At 45.1% G+C, this 21,426-nt stretch overlaps 1 protein-coding gene across 1 annotated transcript; it reads left to right on the top strand.

Moving 5' to 3' along the window:
• Positions 1-350: 350 nt before the first annotated feature.
• Positions 351-20,827, top strand: hdac1 (histone deacetylase 1). Its single transcript, XM_042295107.1, is given in 16 exon segments — positions 351-504; positions 1,610-1,722; positions 3,024-3,141; positions 3,512-3,586; positions 3,699-3,837; positions 7,661-7,802; positions 8,380-8,392; positions 8,395-8,471; positions 8,599-8,707; positions 9,833-9,973; positions 16,587-16,695; positions 16,785-16,828; positions 16,831-16,914; positions 18,036-18,191; positions 19,323-19,371; positions 19,933-20,827. Coding segments are annotated over 16 exon segments (1,452 nt in total). The 5' UTR covers positions 351-449; the 3' UTR covers positions 19,961-20,827.
• Positions 20,828-21,426: the final 599 nt, after the last annotated feature.

Here is a 21,426-nt window from a genome sequence, read left to right as displayed (position 1 = left end):
CAGATAGATGACTAGAACATCTTTGGGTGGCATCACAGATAGATGACTAGAACATCTTTGGGTGGCACCACAGATAGATGAGTAGAACATCTTTGGGTGGCATCACAGATAGATGACTAGAACATCTTTGGGTGGCACCACAGATAGATGACTAGAACATCTTTGGGTGGCACCACAGATAGATGAGTAGAACATCTTTGGGTGGCATCACAGATAGATGACTAGAACATCTTTGGGTGGCACCACAGATAGATGAGTAGAACATCTTTGGGTGGCACCACAGATAGATGACTAGAACATCTTTGGGTGGCATCATGCAAACAGAAAGAGTGCATCCTCCGCAACAACGCCTTCGAGCAGAGCAGACTTCGGTGATTGGACGGAGACGACAGTGGAAAAATTCCCCGGCGTGGACACAAAGAACTGTGCGGTACTAATTGTGGAGTAAAATGGCGCTGTCGTCTGCAGGAGGAACAAAGAAGAAAGTTTGCTATTATTATGACGGTAAGATTTGATGTTATTGTAGCTCGTTGGTTTTTCCGGAGTATTATTTTGTTGTATCGGAGAGGATTCGGTGGTCGAAAGGCCTATGTCCCCTCTTGAGAGAAGTGCCGTAAGGCGAGTTAGCAGCTAACTAGCTACCGACTGGTTAGCTTACCATCATTAGCTAGTTACCTAGTTAGGGAGAAGACTTTTAGTTAGCTTGCCAAAGCAACTTGAGAGTCGTTTTTTCTTTCTTCCCCCCCTCATTATTTTTGTAATGTTGCAATCAAATTAATTGCCAATCTCTAGCTAACTAGTAAGTTGAGTATATTAATTTGTGGCAACTTGGCTAGCTAACGTTAGTAGGCTTATAACCGACTGACTGAGCATACACAACTAGCTAACGTTAGATAGCCAGAAAATGGTTTTAGCGTTACTAATAAGTATCTTTTGAATCACGAATAACCTCTTGATATTTCGCTACATATGTTTAGTAAAGTGGGGTTTGTCAGTTAAAACGTGGCTAGCGGTGTTTCGATAGACAACTTTTGGTGGTTAGTAGTGAATTGTGCTGGAGGGAGGTTGTTGAGCAAGTAATGCGCTATGAAGATTTAGACCTCTTTGCAGAGGCTGATCATTTGTTTCTTCGTTTTAAAAACAGGTATATATAGGTATGTTGTTTCGTGCTGTGCAGTTACCAGGCTGTATGTTTGATAGTGCTGCTCAAAGCGGCAGGAAGATGATAGATAGATGACTATCTAGCGGTTAAGAGCGTTGGGACAGTAACCGGATGGCCGCTGGTTCGAATCCCAGAACCGACTAGATGAATTTTATTTTATATACAATTATATATATATTTATATAGAGATAATATTTATTTATATATATATATATATATGCCGATGTGTCCTTGAGCAAGGCACTTCATCCTAATTGCTCGTGTAAATCGTTCTGGATAAGAGGGTCTGCTAAATGACTAAAATGTAAAGCTCAGAGCTACCCTACATCTGGGTTAGGGGAAGGACATATGGTTTGTTGTTTCACTAGTTTTGTCTAAAACTCTTTGTTTCTTCCCCCTCACCCTCACCTCACCCCCTCACCCTCACCTCACCCCCTCACCCCCCAGGTGACGTGGGTAATTATTACTATGGTCAGGGTCATCCCATGAAGCCCCACAGGATCCGTATGACCCACAACCTGCTGCTCAACTATGGACTGTACAGGAAGATGGAGATCTATGTGAGTACAACAAGCCACAGTGGGCTTATGTATAGATATTATTTTTTTTCTTCGATAGATTAGGTTGATATTTATGGTATAAATAAATGGTTTCAACAGCACTGTTGAATAATCGTTTCTGATTGGCTAGAATGGCATTCTAAATTGGCCATTTATAGCCAGATAACGGGACAGTTGGAAAAGCTATCGGGACATCTTGCAATCATGAGGCAGTATGCTCATACAAATGCAGACAGTACTTGCTACAAAGGTACAGAAAGCTAAACCAACAACCACACAAACTGAAATTAGATGCATAGTAAATGCAGGTCCAACGATGGGGGAAGAAAGTGTAGCTAGCATTTATTTGTTTTCGCAGAGACATGTTGTTTTTGGGGCTGTTATTCTGGCTGCAGAGATTAACTGTGTAGCTAGTTGACTGGCTAGACGCAAGCAAGAGATAATAATAACAACAACGTTGCCACTGAGCATCGGCAACTGCACGTAAAGAACTGAACGATTGGGTCACGTCTGTAAATATCGAACAAACGACAACCCAAATATGAATTAACTTTTTCAAAATGGATGTCAACAACCCCCTCCAAAAAACAAAATGTCTCTATCGGTAAATGTGTGCTTCCGTATTGATTTATTTGGCAACTGTGGTATCAGCGGGACAAACACCTCCATTCTGTAACGTTGGTGCGGCAGGGTAGCCTAGTGGTTAGAGCGTTGGACTAGTAACCTGAAGGTTGCGAGTTCAAACCCCCGAGCTGACAAGGTACAAATCTGTCGTTCTGCCCCTGAACAGGCAGTTAACCCACTGTTCCTAGGCCGTCATTGAAAATAAGAATTTGTTCTTAAATTGAAAATAAGAATTTGTTCTTAACTGACTTGCCTGGTTAAATAAAGGTAAAAATTAAAAACGTTACATTACCTGGGTAAATTAACTCCACAAAGGGACTCGGCTCTTCATAATGCTGCGTCTTCCATTATTTCCAAGGTGACGTACAGAATATGTGGCCATTTCATCACTTAGATATTGTATAGAACTGAAGCGGATGGGACTGGACTCATTCTTCATCGCAGAAAATGACTTTTTATTTTTCAACACGTGTCTGAAGTAACATTCTGTATAGTCCAGCTGTCCTCTAGACTTTATAAAAGTCTAAATTGGATAGTTGTGGACTACAAGTTTTCTGTTTTGGTTATTGGAAAATATATTATCTAAAGTGAAATCAGGCGAACGTTTTAGCAACGAGGGAACGGAATGTTTTTCTACATATTGCATCCCTTTGCAACACACTTTTCTGACCTCCTAGAGACCCCACAAGGCCAGTGGAGAGGAGATGACCAAGTACCACAGTGACGACTACATCAAGTTTCTGCGTTCCATCCGGCCAGACAACATGTCAGAGCACAGCAAACAGATGCAGAGATGTGAGTAGCAGACAGTGTTTTCCCCCTAGCATTGTTTAGGTGGGGGGGTGCATTTCTAAAGGGATATTTCACCCCAAAACTATAGGTTAGCATACCTTGTAATACCTTTTATTTTGTCATGTTTTCATATGGGCTAGTGTTGAGCTGGTTACCAATGTAATTAGAGAAGTAAAAATACATGTTTTGTGGTATTGATATACCACGGCTGCCGGCCAATCAGGATTCAGGGCTCGAATCACCCAGTTCATAATGTCTATACTCCACACTCGCATCTGTTATGTAGGTTACAGCTTTACGCATTGAAACAAACCTGCAGGCCTCAATCAAACATCTCAAATGAATAACGTCTATCCTTGCTGCTCTCTAACAGTTAATGTGGGAGAGGACTGCCCAGTGTTTGACGGCCTATTTGAGTTCTGTCAGCTCTCAACGGGAGGCTCTGTCGGTAAGTCTAGTTTCTTTCTCCATCTGCCTTACTGTCTACCACTGACTTCGCTTGCCTATCTACCTCTCACTTCCTATGTTGACTCTTCCCTCCTCCCTCTGTGTGTGTGTAGCGGGGGCAGTGAAGCTGAACAGGCAGCAGACGGACATCGCCATCAACTGGGCCGGAGGACTCCATCATGCCAAGAAGTCTGAGGCCTCGGGGTTCTGCTACGTCAACGACATAGTCCTCGCCATCCTGGAGCTGCTCAAGTAAGAGCCCTGTGTGGTCACACCCCCCCCACCCCGGTTGGGCCCGCCAACTCCCCTCACCCCGGTTGGGCCCGCCAACTCCCCCCACCCCGGTGGGGCCCGCCAACTCCCCTCACCCCGGTGGGGCCCGCCAACTCCCCTCACCCCGGTGGGGCCCGCCAACTCCCCTCACCCCGGTGGGGCCCGCCAACTCCCCTCACCCCGGTGGGGCCCGCCAACTCCCTCACCCCGGTGGGGCCCGCCAACTCCCCTCACCCCGGTTGGGCCCGCCAACTCCCCTCACCCCGGTTGGGCCCGCCAACTCCCCTCACCCCGGTTGGGCCCGCCAACTCCCCTCACCCCGGTTGGGCCCGCCAACTCCCCTCACCCCGGTTGGGCCCGCCAACTCCCCTCACCCCGGTTGGGCCCATTTTCTTGTCTGTGTCTTTCTCCTTCTCTTTCACTTTTGAGGAAAGACAGTAGAGGTCTAATACCTAACTGAATATGCAGGTTTAAAAATATTTACTTCTGTGTAATGATTTTAAAGGCATTGATGTTAGTGGTACATTTGTACAACAATTCTGTTTTTTTTCGTTAATGCGCTTTTGCTAAATCATCACCCGTTTGGTGAAGTTGAGGTAGGCTGTGATTCAATGATAAATTAACAGGCACTGCATTGATTATATGCAACGCAGTACATGCTAGTTAACTACACGTGGTTGGTGATATTACTTGGTTAACTAGTGATTCTGTTAAGATTGTTTTTTAAATTTTTATAAGATACGTTTAATGCTAGCTTGCAACGTACCTTGGCTCCTTGCTGCCCTCACGTAACAGGTGGTCAGCCTGCCACTTGGTCTCCTCGTGGAGTGCAATGTAATTGGCATCCAAAAAGGCCGATTTACCAATTTTTGTTATGAAAATTTGAAATCGGCCCTAATTCACCGGTCAGCCTCTAAAAGACAGAACAGAATGGTGATGTGTCCTTGGCTTGTCATGGTGTGTGTTTCTTGTTGAAATGAATAGTCACCCAGGCTCTGAGAAACCTAGATATGGGTGTATTCATTTAATTGTATAGTCTGTCCTGTCAGGTAATAGAATCTAACATAGATATTGTATATAATGAGTTGTCTGTCCTGTCAGGTAATATGAATCTAACATAGATATTGTATGTAATGAGTTGTCTGTCCTGTCAGGTAATATGAATCTAACATAGATATTGTATATAATGAGTTGTCTGTCCTGTCAGGTAATATGAATCTAACATAGATATTGTATATAATGAGTTGTCTGTCCTGTCAGGTAATAGAATCTAACATAGATATTGTATATAATGAGTTGTCTGTCCTGTCAGGTAATATGAATCTAACATAGATATTGTATGTAATGAGTTGTCTGTCCTGTCAGGTAATATGAATCTAACATAGATATTGTATATAATGAGTTGTCTGTCCTGTCAGGTAATATGAATCTAACATAGATATTGTATGTAATGAGTTGTCTGTCCTGTCAGGTAATATGAATCTAACGTAGATATTGTATATAATGAGTTGTCTGTCCTGTCAGGTAATAGAATCTAACATAGATATTGTATATAACGAGTTGTCTGTCCTGTCAGGTAATATGAATCTAACATAGATATTGTATATAATGAGTTGTCTGTCCTGTCAGGTAATAGAATCTAACATAGATATTGTATATAACGAGTTGTCTGTCCTGTCAGGTAATATGAATCTAACATAGATATTGTATATAATGAGTTGTCTGTCCTATCAGGTAATAGTATCTAATGAGTTGTCTGTCCTGTCAGGTAATATGAATCTAACATAGATATTGTATGTAATGAGTTGTCTGTCCTGTCAGGTAATATGAATCTAACGTAGATATTGTATGTAATGAGTTGTCTGTCCTGTCAGGTAATAGAATCTAACATAGATATTGTATATAATGAGTTGTCTGTCCTGTCAGGTAATAGAATCTAACATAGATATTGTATATAACGAGTTGTCTGTCCTGTCAGGTAATATGAATCTAACATAGATATTGTATATAATGAGTTGTCTGTCCTGTCAGGTAATAGAATCTAACATAGATATTGTATATAATGAGTTGTCTGTCCTGTCAGGTAATAGAATCTAACATAGATATTGTATATAATGAGTTGTCTCTCCTGTCAGGTAATATGAATCTAACATAGATATTGTATATAATGAGTTGTCTGTCCTGTCAGGTAATATGAATCTAACATAGATATTGTATATAATGAGTTGTCTGTCCTGTCAGGTAATATGAATCTAACATAGATATTGTATATAATGAGTTGTCTGTCCTGTCAGGTAATATGAATCTAACATAGATATTGTATGTAATGAGTTGTCTGTCCTGTCAGGTAATATGAATCTAACATAGATATTGTATATAATGAGTTGTCTGTCCTGTCAGGTAATATGAATCTAACATAGATATTGTATATAATGAGTTGTCTGTCCTGTCAGGTAATATGAATCTAACATAGATATTGTATATAATGAGTTGTCTGTCCTGTCAGGTAATATGAATCTAACATAGATATTGTATGTAATGAGTTGTCTGTCCAGTCAGGTAATATGAATCTAACATAGATATTGTACGTAATGAGTTGTCTGTCCTGTCAGGTAATATGAATCTAACATAGATATTGTATATAATGAGTTGTCTGTCCTGTCAGGTAATATGAATCTAACATAGATATTGTATGTAATGAGTTGTCTGTCCTGTCAGGTAATATGAATCTAACGTAGATATTGTATGTAATGAGTTGTCTGTCCTGTCAGGTAATATGAATCTAACGTAGATATTGTATGTAATGAGTTGTCTGTCCTATCAGGTACCACCAGAGGGTGTTGTATATAATGAGTTGTCTGTCCTATCAGGTAATAGTATATAATGAGTTGTCTGTCCTATCAGGTAATAGTATATAATGAGTTGTCTGTCCTATCAGGTAATAGTATATAATGAGTTGTCTGTCCTATCAGGTAATAGTATATAATGAGTTGTCTGTCCTATCAGGTAATAGTATCTAATGAGTTGTCTGTCCTATCAGGTAATAGTATCTAATGAGTTGTCTGTCCTATCAGGTAATAGTATATAATGAGTTGTCTGTCCTATCAGGTAATAGTATATAATGAGTTGTCTGTCCTATCAGGTAATAGTATATAATGAGTTGTCTGTCCTATCAGGTAATAGTATATAATGAGTTGTCTGTCCTATCAGGTAATAGTATATAATGAGTTGTCTGTCCTATCAGGTAATAGTATATAATGAGTTGTCTGTCCTATCAGGTAATAGTATGTAATGAGTTGTCTGTCCTGTCAGGTACCACCAGAGGGTGTTGTATATAATGAGTTGTCTGTCCTATCAGGTACCACCAGAGGGTGTTGTATATAATGAGTTGTCTGTCCTGTCAGGTAATAGTATATAATGAGTTGTCTGTCCTATCAGGTAATAGTATATAATGAGTTGTCTGTCCTATCAGGTAATAGTATATAATGAGTTGTCTGTCCTATCAGGTACCACCAGAGGGTATAGTATATAATGAGTTGTCTGTCCTATCAGGTAATAGTATCTAATGAGTTGTCTGTCCTATCAGGTAATAGTATATAATGAGTTGTCTGTCCTATCAGGTAATAGTATGTAATGAGTTGTCTGTCCTGTCAGGTACCACCAGAGGGTATTGTATATAATGAGTTGTCTGTCCTATCAGGTAATAGTATATAATGAGTTGTCTGTCCTATCAGGTAATAGTATATAATGAGTTGTCTGTCCTATCAGGTAATAGTATATAATGAGTTGTCTGTCCTATCAGGTACCACCAGAGGGTGTTGTACATAGACATCGACATTCACCATGGAGACGGAGTGGAAGAGGCTTTCTTCACCACAGACCGGGTCATGACGGTGTCCTTCCACAAATATGGAGAATACTTCCCTGGCACCGGAGACCTGAGGGTGAGTGTGTGTGTGTCCTCTGGGAGAATATTTCCCTGGTACCGGAGACCCGAGGGTGAGTGTGTGTGTGTCCTCTGGGAGAATATTTCCCTGGTACTGGAGACCTGAGGGTGAGTGTGTCCTCTGGGAGAATATTTCCCTGGTACCGGAGACCTGAGGGTGAGTGTGTCCTCTGGGAGAATATTTGCCTGGTACCGGAGACCCGAGGGTGAGTGTGTCCTCTGGGAGAATATTTCCCTGGTACCGGAGACCCGAGGGTGAGTGTGTCCTCTGGGAGAATACCTCCCTGGTACCGGAGACCCGAGGGTGAGTGTGTCCTCTGGGAGAATATTTCCCTGGTACCGGAGACCCGAGGGTGAGTGTGTGTGTGGAAGAAGGAAACAAATAAATAGGGGGAATCAGAAATAAGAAAAGTACATTTCATTGTGTGTTCCGATGTGTATGACTACATGATGTGTATGACTCCCCTTTCAGTGTGTGTGTGTGTGTGTTGGATTGTCAACCTACATTTGAGTAATTTTGTATTCCAGTATGTACACTGACGTGTGTGTGTGTGTGTGTGTGTGTGTGTGTGTAGGACATTGGAGCAGGGAAGGGAAGTACTACGCTGTAAACTACCCTCTCAGAGACGGCATCGACGATGAGTCTTACGAAGCCATCTTCAAACCTGTAAGTCTCCTACTGCAAGTCATTCAGTGTTTTGGTTCCTTACAGAGGTCAAATGGATTCTACCTCTTTTTGTTTTTGTGTGTTTCTCACTTTTTATACATTTCTTTTTTTTTTTTTGTGTTGCTAGGTGATGGCTAAAGTGATGGAGATGTTCCAGCCCAGTGCAGTCGTGTTACAGTGTGGAGCCGACTCTCTCTCAGGAGACAGACTGGGCTGTTTCAACCTCACCATCAAAGGTAACGCACCTGAAGGAGGGCTGTCTTCAGTGTGTGTGTGTGTGTGTGTGTGTGTTGCTAGGACTCTCTCTCAGGTTGAAACAGCCCAGTCTAAGGTAACGCACCTGAAGGAGGGCTGTCTTCAGTGTGTGTGTGTGTTGCTAGGACTCTCTCTCGGGTTGAAACAGCCCAGTCTAAGGTAACACACCTGAAGGAGGGCTGTCTTCATTGCTCTGACGGTCGTGGGATTTTTAGATGACCGTTTGTTGGTCAGCGAAATGACAGGCAAACGTCTGGGAGGAAAACCCTGGTCTGCTGGGAGACATTGTACACTGCATTTTGGGAAAAGTATTCAGACCCATTCACTATTTTCCACATTTTGTTACGTTACAGCCTTATTCTAAAATGGATTTTTTTTTTTTTTTTAAACAACCCTGTCAATCTACACACAATACCCCATAATGACCAAACGAAAACAGGTTTTTAGAAAAAAACATTGCAAATTTATTATTAAAAAAAAACAAAAAACAGATACCTTATTTACATGAAGTAGTTAGTTCTTTTGCTATGAGACTTTTTAATTTATCTCGGGGTAAAAGGCACTATGGTCATTATGGGCTGTTGTGTGTAGATTGACAACAACAAAAACAAAGATTGAATACACTTTCTAATAAAGCTGTAATGTGGGAAAAGTTAAGATATGAATACACATTACTGAATGCGCTGTACCTTTTTTCAGCAGGACAAAAACCTAAAACAGAAGGCCGAATACACACTGGAGTAGCTTACCAACACATTGAATGTTCCTGAATGGCTTAGTTACAGTTGAAACGGAAATCGTCTTGAAAATGGCTGTCGAGTAATGATCAACGATCAACTTGACAGCCGAGCTTGAAAGACTGTACAATCCAGGTGTGGAAAGCTCTTAGAGATTTACCCAGAATGCCTCACAAGCTCTAATCACTGCCCAAGGTGATTCTAACATGTATTGATTCAGGGATGGGAGTGATTTTGTAAATGAGATTTCATTCTCTGAACATTTGCAATCACTTTTGTTATGGGGTTGTGTGGGGATGGGTGAGAAACGCAACAAAATGAGGAATAAGTCGAGGGGTATGAATAATTTGTTAAGACGCTGTGTTTCAGGTCATGCTAAGTGTGTTGAGTACATGAAGAGTTTCAACCTGCCTCTGTTGATGTTGGGAGGTGGAGGTTATACCATCCGTAATGTGGCCCGCTGCTGGACCTACGAGACCGCTGTGGCTCTGGACAGCATTATACCTAACGGTACACACACACACACACACACACACAGCATTATACCTAACGGTACACACACACACAGCATTATACCTAACGGTACACACACACACACACACACAGCATTATACCTAACGGTACACACACACACAGCATTATACCTAACGGTACACACACACACAGCATTATACCTAACGGTACACACACACACACACACACACACAGCATTATACCTAACGGTACACACACACACAGCATTATACCTAACGGTACACACACACACACACACACACACACACAGCATTATACCTAACGGTACACACACACACACACACACAGCATTATACCTAACGGTACACACACACACACACACACACACACACACACACACACACACACACACACACACACACACACACACACACACACACACACACACACACACACACACACACACAGCATTATACCTAACGGTACACACACACAGCATTATACCTAACGGTACACACACACACACACACACACACACACACACACACACAGCATTATACCTAACGGTACACACACACACACACACACAGCATTATACCTAACGGTACACACACACACACACACACACACACAGCATTATACCTAACGGTACACACACAGCATTATACCTAACGGTACACACACACACAGCATTATACCTAACGGTACACACACACAGCATTATACCTAACGGTACACACACACACAGCATTATACCTAACGGTACACACACACAGCATTATACCTAACGGTACACACACACACACACACACACACACACACACACACACAGCATTATACCTAACGTTACACACACACAGCATTATACCTAACGGTATACACACACACACACACAGCATTATACCTAACGTTACACACACACAGCATTATACCTAACGGTATACACACACACACACACAGCATTATACCTAACGTTACACACACACAGCATTATACCTAACGGTACACACACACACAGCATTATACCTAACGGTACACACACACAGCATTATACCTAACGGTACACACACACACACACACACACACACAGCATTATACCTAACGGTACACACACACAGCACATTATACCTAACGGTACACACACACACACACACACACACACACAGCATTATACCTAACGGTACACACACAGCATTATACCTAACGGTACACACACACACAGCATTATACCTAACGGTACACACACACAGCATTATACCTAACGGTACACACACACAGCATTATACCTAACGGTACACACACACACAGCATTATACCTAACGGTACACACACACACACACACACAGCATTATACCTAACGGTACACACACACACAGCATTATACCTAACGGTACACACACACACACACACACACACACAGCATTATACCTAACGGTACACACACACACACACACACACACACACACACACACACACACACACACACACAGCATTATACCTAACGGTACACACACACAGCATTATACCTAACGGTACACACACACACACACACACACACACACACACACACACACACACACACAGCATTATACCTAACGGTACACACACACACACACACACACACACACAGCATTATACCTAACGTTACACACACACAGCATTATACCTAACGGTACACACACACACACACACACACACACACACACACACACACACACAGCATTATACCTAACGGTACACACACACACACACACACACACAGCATTATACCTAACGGTACACACACACAGCATTATACCTAACGGTACACACACACAGCATTATACCTAACGGTACACACACACAGCATTATACCTAACGGTACACACACACAGCATTATACCTAACGGTACACACACACACACACACACACACACAGCATTATACCTAACGTTACACACACACAGCATTATACCTAACGGTACACACACACACACACACACACAGCATTATACCTAACGGTACACACACACAGCATTATACCTAACGGTACACACACACACACACACACACACACACACACACACACACACACACACACACACACACAGCATTATACCTAACGGTACACACACAGCATTATACCTAACGGTACACACACAGCATTATACCTAACGGTACACACACACAGCATTATACCTAACGGTACACACACACAGCATTATACCTAACGGTACACACACACACACAGCATTATACCTAACGGTACACACACACAGCATTATACCTAACGGTACACACACACAGCATTATACCTAACGGTACACACACACACACACAGCATTATACCTAACGGTACACACACACAGCATTATACCTAACGGTACACACACACACAGCATTATACCTAACGGTACACACACACACACACACACAGCATTATACCTAACGGTACACACACACAGCATTATACCTAACGTACACACACACACACACACACACAGCATTATACCTAACGGTACACACACACACACACACACACACACACACACACACAGCATTATACCTAACGGTACACACACACACAGCATTATACCTAACGGTACACACACACACACACACAGCATTATACCTAACGGTACACACACACACACACACACACACACACACACACACACAGCATTATACCTAACGGTACACACACACAGCATTATACCTAACGGTACACACACACACACACACACACACACACACACACACAGCATTATACCTAACGGTACACACACACACACACACACACACACACACAGCATTATACCTAACGGTACACACACAGCATTATACCTAACGGTACACACACACAGCATTATACCTAACGGTACACACACACAGCATTATACCTAACGGTACACACACACAGCATTATACCTAATACACACACACAGCATTATACCTAACGGTACACACACACAGCATTATACCTAACGGTACACACACACAGAATTATACCTAACGGTACACACACACACACACACACACACAGCATTATACCTAACGTTACACACACACAGCATTATACCTAACGGTACACACACACACACACACACACAGCATTATACCTAACGGTACACACACACAGCATTATACCTAACGGTACACACACACACACACACACACACACACACACACACACACACACACACACACACACACACACACAGCATTATACCTAACGGTACACACACAGCATTATACCTAACGGTACACACACACAGCATTATACCTAACGGTACACACACACAGCATTATACCTAACGGTACACACACACAGCATTATACCTAAAGGTACACACACACACACACACACACACAGCATTATACCTAACGTTACACACACACAGCATTATACCTAACGGTACACACACACACACACACACACACACACACACACACAGCATTATACCTAACGGTACACACACACACAGCATTATACCTAACGGCACACACACACACACACACACACACACACACACACACACACACACACACACACACACACACACAGCATTATACCTAACGGTACACACACACAGCATTATACCTAACGGTACACACACACACAGCATTATACCTAACGGTACACACACACAGCATTATACCTAACGGTACACACACACACACACACACACACACACAGCATTATACCTAACGGTACACACACACACACACACACAGCATTATACCTAACGGTACACACACACACAGCATTATACCTAACGGTACACACACACACACACACACACACACACACACACACACACACACACACACACACACACAGCACCATACCTAACGGTACACACACACACACACACACACACACACACACAGCATTATACCTAACGGTACACACACACACACACACACAGCATTATACCTAACGGTACACACACACACACACACACACACACAGCATTATACCTAACGGTACACACACACACACACACACAGCATTATACCTAACGGTACACACACACACACACACACAGCATTATACCTAACGGTACACACACACACACACACACACACACACACACACACACACACACAGCATTATACCTAACGGTACACACACACACACACACACACACACACAGCACCATACCTAACGGTACACACACACACACACACACACACAGCATTATACCTAACGGTACACACACACACACACAGCATTATACCTAACGACACACACACACACACACACACACAGCATTATACCTAACGGTACACACACACACACACACACACACACAGCACCATACCTAACGGTACACACACACACACACACGTACACACACACAGCATTATACCTAACGGTACACACACACACACACACACACACACACACACACACACACAGCATTATACCTAACGGTACACACACACACACACACACACAGCACCATACCTAACGGTACACACACACACACACAGCACCATACCTAACGGTACACACACACAGCATTATACCTAACGGTACACACACACACACACACACACACACACACACACACACACACACAGCATTATACCTAACGGTACACACACACACACAGCACCATACCTAACGGTACACACACACACACACACACACACACAGCATTATACCTAACGGTACACACACACACACACACACACAGCACCATACCTAACGGTACACACACACACACACACACAGCACCATACCTAACGGTACACACACACACACACACACACACACACACACACAGCACCATACCTAACGGTACACACACACACACACACACAGCACCATACCTAACGGTACACACACACACACACACACACAGCACCATACCTAACGGTACACACACACACAGCACCATACCTAACTGTACACACACACACACACACACAGCACCATACCTAACGGTACACACACACACAGCACCATACCTAACGGTACACACACACACACAGCACCATACCTAACGGTACACACACACAGCATTATACCTAACGGTGTACACACACACACACACACACACACACACACACAGCACCATACCTAACGGTACACACACACAGCATTATACCTAACGGTACACACACACACACACACAGCACCATACCTAACGGTACACACACACAGCATTATACCTAACGGTACACACACACACACACACACACACAGCACCATACCTAACGGTACACACACACAGCACCATACCTAACGGTACACACACACAGCACCATACCTAACGGTACACACACACAGCACCATACCTACCGGTACACACACACAGCACCATACCTAACGGTACACACACACAGCACCATACCTAACGGTACACACACACAGCATTATACCTAACGGTACACACACACACACACACACACACACACACACACACACACACACACACAGCATTATACCTAACGGTACACACACACAGCACCATACCTAACGGTACACACACACAGCATTATACCTAACGGTACACACACACAGCATTATACCTAACGGTACACACACACAGCATTATACCTAACGGTACACACACACAGCATTATACCTAACGGTACACACACACAGCATTATACCTAACGGTACACACACACAGCATTATACCTAACGGTACACACACACAGCATTATACCTAACGGTACACACACACAGCATTATACCTAACGGTACACACACACACACACACACAGCATTATACCTAACGGTACACACACACACACACACACAGCATTATACCTAACGGTACACACACACAGCATTATACCTAACGGTACACACACACACACACACACAGCATTATACCTAACGGTACACACACACACACACACACAGCATTATACCTAACGGTACACACACACAGCATTATACCTAACGGTACACACACACAGCATTATACCTAACGGTACACACACACACACACACACAGCACCATACCTAACGGTACACACACACAGCATTATACCTAACGGTACACACACACACACACACACACACACACACACACACACACACACACACACACACACACACACACACACACACACACACAGCACCATACCTAACGGTACACACACACAGCATTATACCTAACGGTACACACACACACACACACACACACACACACACACACACACACACACACACACACACACACACACACACACAGCACCATACCTAACGGTACACACACACACAGCATTATACCTAACGGTACACACACACACACACACACACAGCACCATACCTGACGGTACACACACACAGCACCATACCTAACGGTACACACACACACAGCACCATACCTAACGGTACACACACACACAGCACCATACCTAACGGTACACACACACAGCATTATACCTAACGGTACACACACACAGCATTATACCTAACGGTACACACACACAGCATTATACCTAACGGTACACACACACACACACACACAGACAGCACCATACCTAACGGTACACACACACACACACACACACAGCACCATACCTAACGGTACACACACACAGCACCATACCTAACGGTACACACACACAGCTCATGTATTACTTTGATGTAACCTGGTAGGTTGTTTTATTACAACAACCTTGATGATCTCTCTCGTCCAATCAGAGCTGCCATACAACGACTACTTTGAGTACTTTGGTCCTGACTTCAAGCTCCACATCAGCCCGTCTAACATGACCAACCAGAACACCAATGATTACCTGGAGAAGATCAAGTAAGTTACAAAGATAGATGTGTGTGTGTGTGTGTGTGTGTGTGTATATACGGACAGGTACACACACTAACGTCTCTCTCCCTCCCCAGACAGAGGTTGTTTGAGAACCTGCGTATGCTGCCCCACGCTCCGGGGTCCAGATACAGGCCATCCCAGAAGACGCTCCACACCCGGACTCTGGAGATGAGGAGGACGAGGACCCTGACAAACGCATCTCCAGTAAGTTTTGTTTCAGTTTTGTCCATGATAGAGGATGGTATTGTTTCAGTCAGGGCCCATGCTAAGAGGATGGTATTGTTTCAGTCAGGGCCCATGCTAAGAGGATGGTATTGTTTCAGTCAGGGCCCATGATAGAGGATGGTATTGTTTCAGTCAGGGCCCATGATAGAGGATGGTATTGTTTCAGTCAGGGCCCATGCTAAGAGGATGGTATTGTTTCAGTCAGGGCCCATGCTAAGAGGATGGTATTGTTTCAGTCAGGGCCCATGATAGAGGATGGTATTGTTTCAGTCAGGGCCCATGCTAAGAGGATGGTTTTGTTTCAGTCAGGGCCCATGCTAAGAGGATGGTTTTGTTTGTCAGGGCCCATGCTAAGAGGATGGTTTTGTTTCAGTCAGGGCCCATGATAGAGGATGGTATTGTTTCAGTCAGGGCCCATGCTAAGAGGATGGTATTGTTTCAGTCAGGGCCCATGCTAAGAGGATGGTATTGTTTCAGTCAGGGCCCATGATAACAGGATGGTAATTGTTTCAGTCAGGGCCCATGCTAAGAGGATGGTATTGTTTCAGTCGGGGCCCATGATAAGAGGATGGTATTGTTTCAGTCGGGGCCCATGATAAGAGGATGGTATTGTTTCAGTCGGGGCCCATGCTAAGAGGATGGTTTTGTTTCAGTCAGGGCCCATGATAAGAGGATGGTTTTGTTTCAGTCAGGGCCCATGCTAAGAGGATGGTATTGTTTCAGTCAGGGCCCATGATAAGAGGATGGTTTTGTTTCAGTCAGGTAAGAGGATGGTATTGTTTCAGTCAGGGCCCATGATAAGAGGATGGTTTTGTTTCAGTCAGGGCCCATGATAAGAGGATGGTTTTGTTTCAGTCAGGGCCCATGATAAGAGGATGGTATTGTTTCAGTCAGGGCCCATGATAAGAGGATGGTATTGTTTCAGTCAGGGCCCATGATAAGAGGATGGTTTTGTTTCAGTCAGGGCCCATGATAAGAGGATGGTATTGTTTCAGTCAGGGCCCATGATAAGAGGATGGTATTGTTTCAGTCAGGGCCCATGATAAGAGGATGGTATTGTTTCAGTCAGGGCCCATGATAAGAGGATGGTTTTGTTTCAGTCAGGGCCCATGATAAGAGGATAGCCTGTGAAGAGGAGTTCTCTGACTCTGAGGATGAGGGACAGGGAGGAGGGGGAAGGAGGAACGCTGCCAACCATAAGAAGACCAAACGAGTCAAGACTGAGGAGGAGAAAGAGGAGACTGAAGAGAAGAAAGGTAAAGTAAACCTCACACACCTCCCGTGACTGGCCCAGGACACTGGGGGCGTAAGGCCTCTCGTGACTGGCCCAGGACACTGGGGGCGTAAGGCCTCTCGTGACTGGCCCAGGACACTGGGGGTGTAAGGCCTCCCGTGACTGGCCCAGGACACTGGGGGCGTAAGGCCTCTCGTGACTGGCCCAGGACACTGGGGGCGTAAGGCCTCTCGTGACTGGCCCAGGACACTGGGGGGCGTAAGGCCTCTCGTGACTGGCCCAGGACACTGGGGGCGTAAGGCCTCTCGTGACTGGCCCAGGACACTGGGGGGCGTAAGGCCTCTCGTGACTGGCCCAGGACACTGGGGGCGTAAGGCCTCTCGTGACTGGCCCAGGACACTGGGGGCGTAAGGCCTCTCGTGACTGGCCCAGGACACTGGGGGCGTAAGGCCTCTCGTGACTGGCCCAGGACACTGGGGGGGGGGGGGCGTAAGGCCTCCCGTGACTGGCCCAGGACACTGGGGGGCGTAAGGCCTCTCGTGACTGGCCCAGGACACTGGGGGGCGTAAGGCCTCTCGTGACTGGCCCAGGACACTGGGGGCGTAAGGCCTCTCGTGACTGGCCCAGGACACTGGGGGGCGTAAGGCCTCCGTGACTGGCCCAGGACACTGGGGGGCGTAAGGCCTCTCGTGACTGGCCCAGGACACTGGGGGGGGGTGGTGTGTGGCGTAAGGCCTCCCGTGACTGGCCCAGGACACTGGGGGGTGTGGCGTAAGGCCTCCCGTGACTGGCCCAGGACACTGGGGGGGGGTAAGGCCTCCCGTGACTGGCCCAGGACACTGGGGGGGGCGTAAGGCCTCCCGTGACTGGCCCAGGACACTGGGGGGGCGTAAGGCCTCCGTGACTGGCCCAGGACACTGGGGGGCGAAGGCCTCCGTGACTGGCCCAGGACACTGGGGGGGCGTAAGGCCTCCCGTGACTGGCCCAGGACACTGGGGGCGTAAGGCCTCCCGTGACTGGCCCAGGACACTGGGGGGCGTAAGGCCTCCCGTGACTGGCCCAGGACACTTGGGGGGGGCGTAAGGCCTCCCGTGACTGGCCCAGGACACTGGGGGCGTAAACGCCCGGTCAACATTCTCTTTGTTTTCCCCAGAAGTGAAAGACGAGGATAAAGACGCTGAAGAGAAGATGGACACAACAGGGTGAGTAGTGACCACATGAAATATAACATCTAGGAATATGTCTTTTGTGTCCAGTCTTGTGTGTCCGTGTCCAGTCTTGTGTGTCCGTGTCCAGTCTTGTGTCCATGTCCAGTGTCCGTGTCCAGTCTTGTGTCCATGTCCAGTCTTGTGTGTGTCCAGTCTTGTGTCCATGTCCAGTCTTGTGTCCATGTCCAGGTGTGTGTCCAGTCTTGTGTCCATGTCCAGGTGTGTGTCCAGTCTTGTGTCCATGTCCAGGTGTGTGTCCAGTCTTGTGTCCATGTCCAGGTGTGTGTCCAGTCTTGTGTGTCCGTGTCCAGTCTTGTGTCCATGTCCAGTGTCCATGTCCAGTCTTGTGTCCATGTCCAGTCTTGTGTGTGTCCAGTCTTGTGTCCGTGTCCAGTCTTGTGTGTGTCCAGTCTTGTGTCCATGTCCAGTCTTGTGTGTGTCCAGTCTTGTGTGTGTCCAGTCTTGTGTCCGTGTCCAGTCTTGTGTGTGTGTCCAGTCTTGTGTGTGTGTCCAGTCTTGGCCCATTTAACTAATGCTTCTTCATTTCACCACCAGGCCAAAAGAAGAAGCTAAGACATGTTGAAGCACCAGATATGAGTTTCCAGTTGTGTGTGTGTGTGTGTGTGTGTGTGTGTGTGTGTGTGTGTAAAATGATTCTCTTAATGCTGTGTTAGTATTTCCTCATACGCGGTAAAATCTTTTGGGCTTTTGTCAGTGTTGAAATGCAAGTTGTTTTCAAAATATTTTTTACTCGCATCTCTATCACATTCTTTTTTTTCTTCCCTGAACCACGTGAGAATCTGAAGCTGTAGTGGGGAGCCTGTAGTGGGGAGCCTGCTTTAGATTCTCAGGTGGTGTTGAGGGGAAAGGTGGATAACTAGTTGTACGAAAGGTTGCTGGATCGAATCCCCGAACCGACAAGGTAAAAATCTGTCATTCTGCCCCTGAGCAAGGCAGTTAACCCACTGTTCCCCGGGCATCGAGGACGTCGATTAAGACAGCCCCCCTCCCCGCACCTTTCTGATTCAGAGGGGTTGGGTTAAATGTGGAAGACAACTGACTAGGTATCTCCTCTTTCCCCTCAACATCACCTGAGAATCTGAAAAGAGGTTGGTCAGGATTCAATCCAAGGCACGTTTATAGTGCACTGTTCTCTTAAGTCTTTTTTTTAAAGGCAATTTACGCTGCAGCTGATACTGTGAATGTGATCTCTGCCACTCTAGGGGGGGAAAAAAATGTCTTTACAAAAACTTAATTGTCTGATGTGCTGCTTTTTAACACTCCTTGGATTGAATCCCAGGCTCCTTTAGTTCCTCCATCTTCACTTGACCCGAGGTAACATCAGTGAAAGCCAATCCCCACCCTGAGGTAACATCAGTGAAAGCCAATCCCCACCCTGAGGTAACATCAGTGAAAGCCAATCCCCACCCTGAGGTAACATCAGTGAAAGCCAATCCCCCTGAGGTAACATCAGTGAAAGCCAATCCCCCTGAGGTAACATCAGTGAAAGCCAATCCCCACCCTGAGGTAACATCAGTGAAAGCCAATCCCCACCCTGAGGTAACATCAGTGAAAGCCAATCCCCACCCTGAGGTAACATCAGTGAAAGCCAATCCCCCCTGAGGTAACATCAGTGAAAGCCAATCCCCCTGAGGTAACATCAGTGAAAGCCAATCCCCCCTGATAATTAATTTGTTTATTTTACCTTTATTTAACTAGGCAAGTCAGTTAAGAACAAATTCTTATTTTCAATGATGGCCTAGGAACAGTGGGTTAACTGCCTGTTCAGGGGCAGAACGACAGATTTGTACCTTGTCAGCTCGGGGATTTGAACTTGCAACCTTCCGGTTACTAGTCCAACGCTATAACCACTAGGCTACCACTTGCACCTGTCCTACCACTTGCACCTGTCCTACCACTATCACCTGTCCAGCTGGACTGATCCAAGAGTTGAAAAAGGAATCCCACTTTTCCACTGCAGACATTCCCCCTTTTTGAACAACAGTCACCAGACCCTATTCTACAGGAAGTTCTACAGGAAGTGCTACA

Source organism: Oncorhynchus tshawytscha, linkage group LG13, assembly GCF_018296145.1.
Source record: "Oncorhynchus tshawytscha isolate Ot180627B linkage group LG13, Otsh_v2.0, whole genome shotgun sequence".
Lineage (NCBI taxonomy): Eukaryota > Metazoa > Chordata > Actinopteri > Salmoniformes > Salmonidae > Oncorhynchus > Oncorhynchus tshawytscha.
Note: the sequence above shows the minus strand (reverse complement) of the source record. Positions and strands in the feature narration are given on the sequence as shown.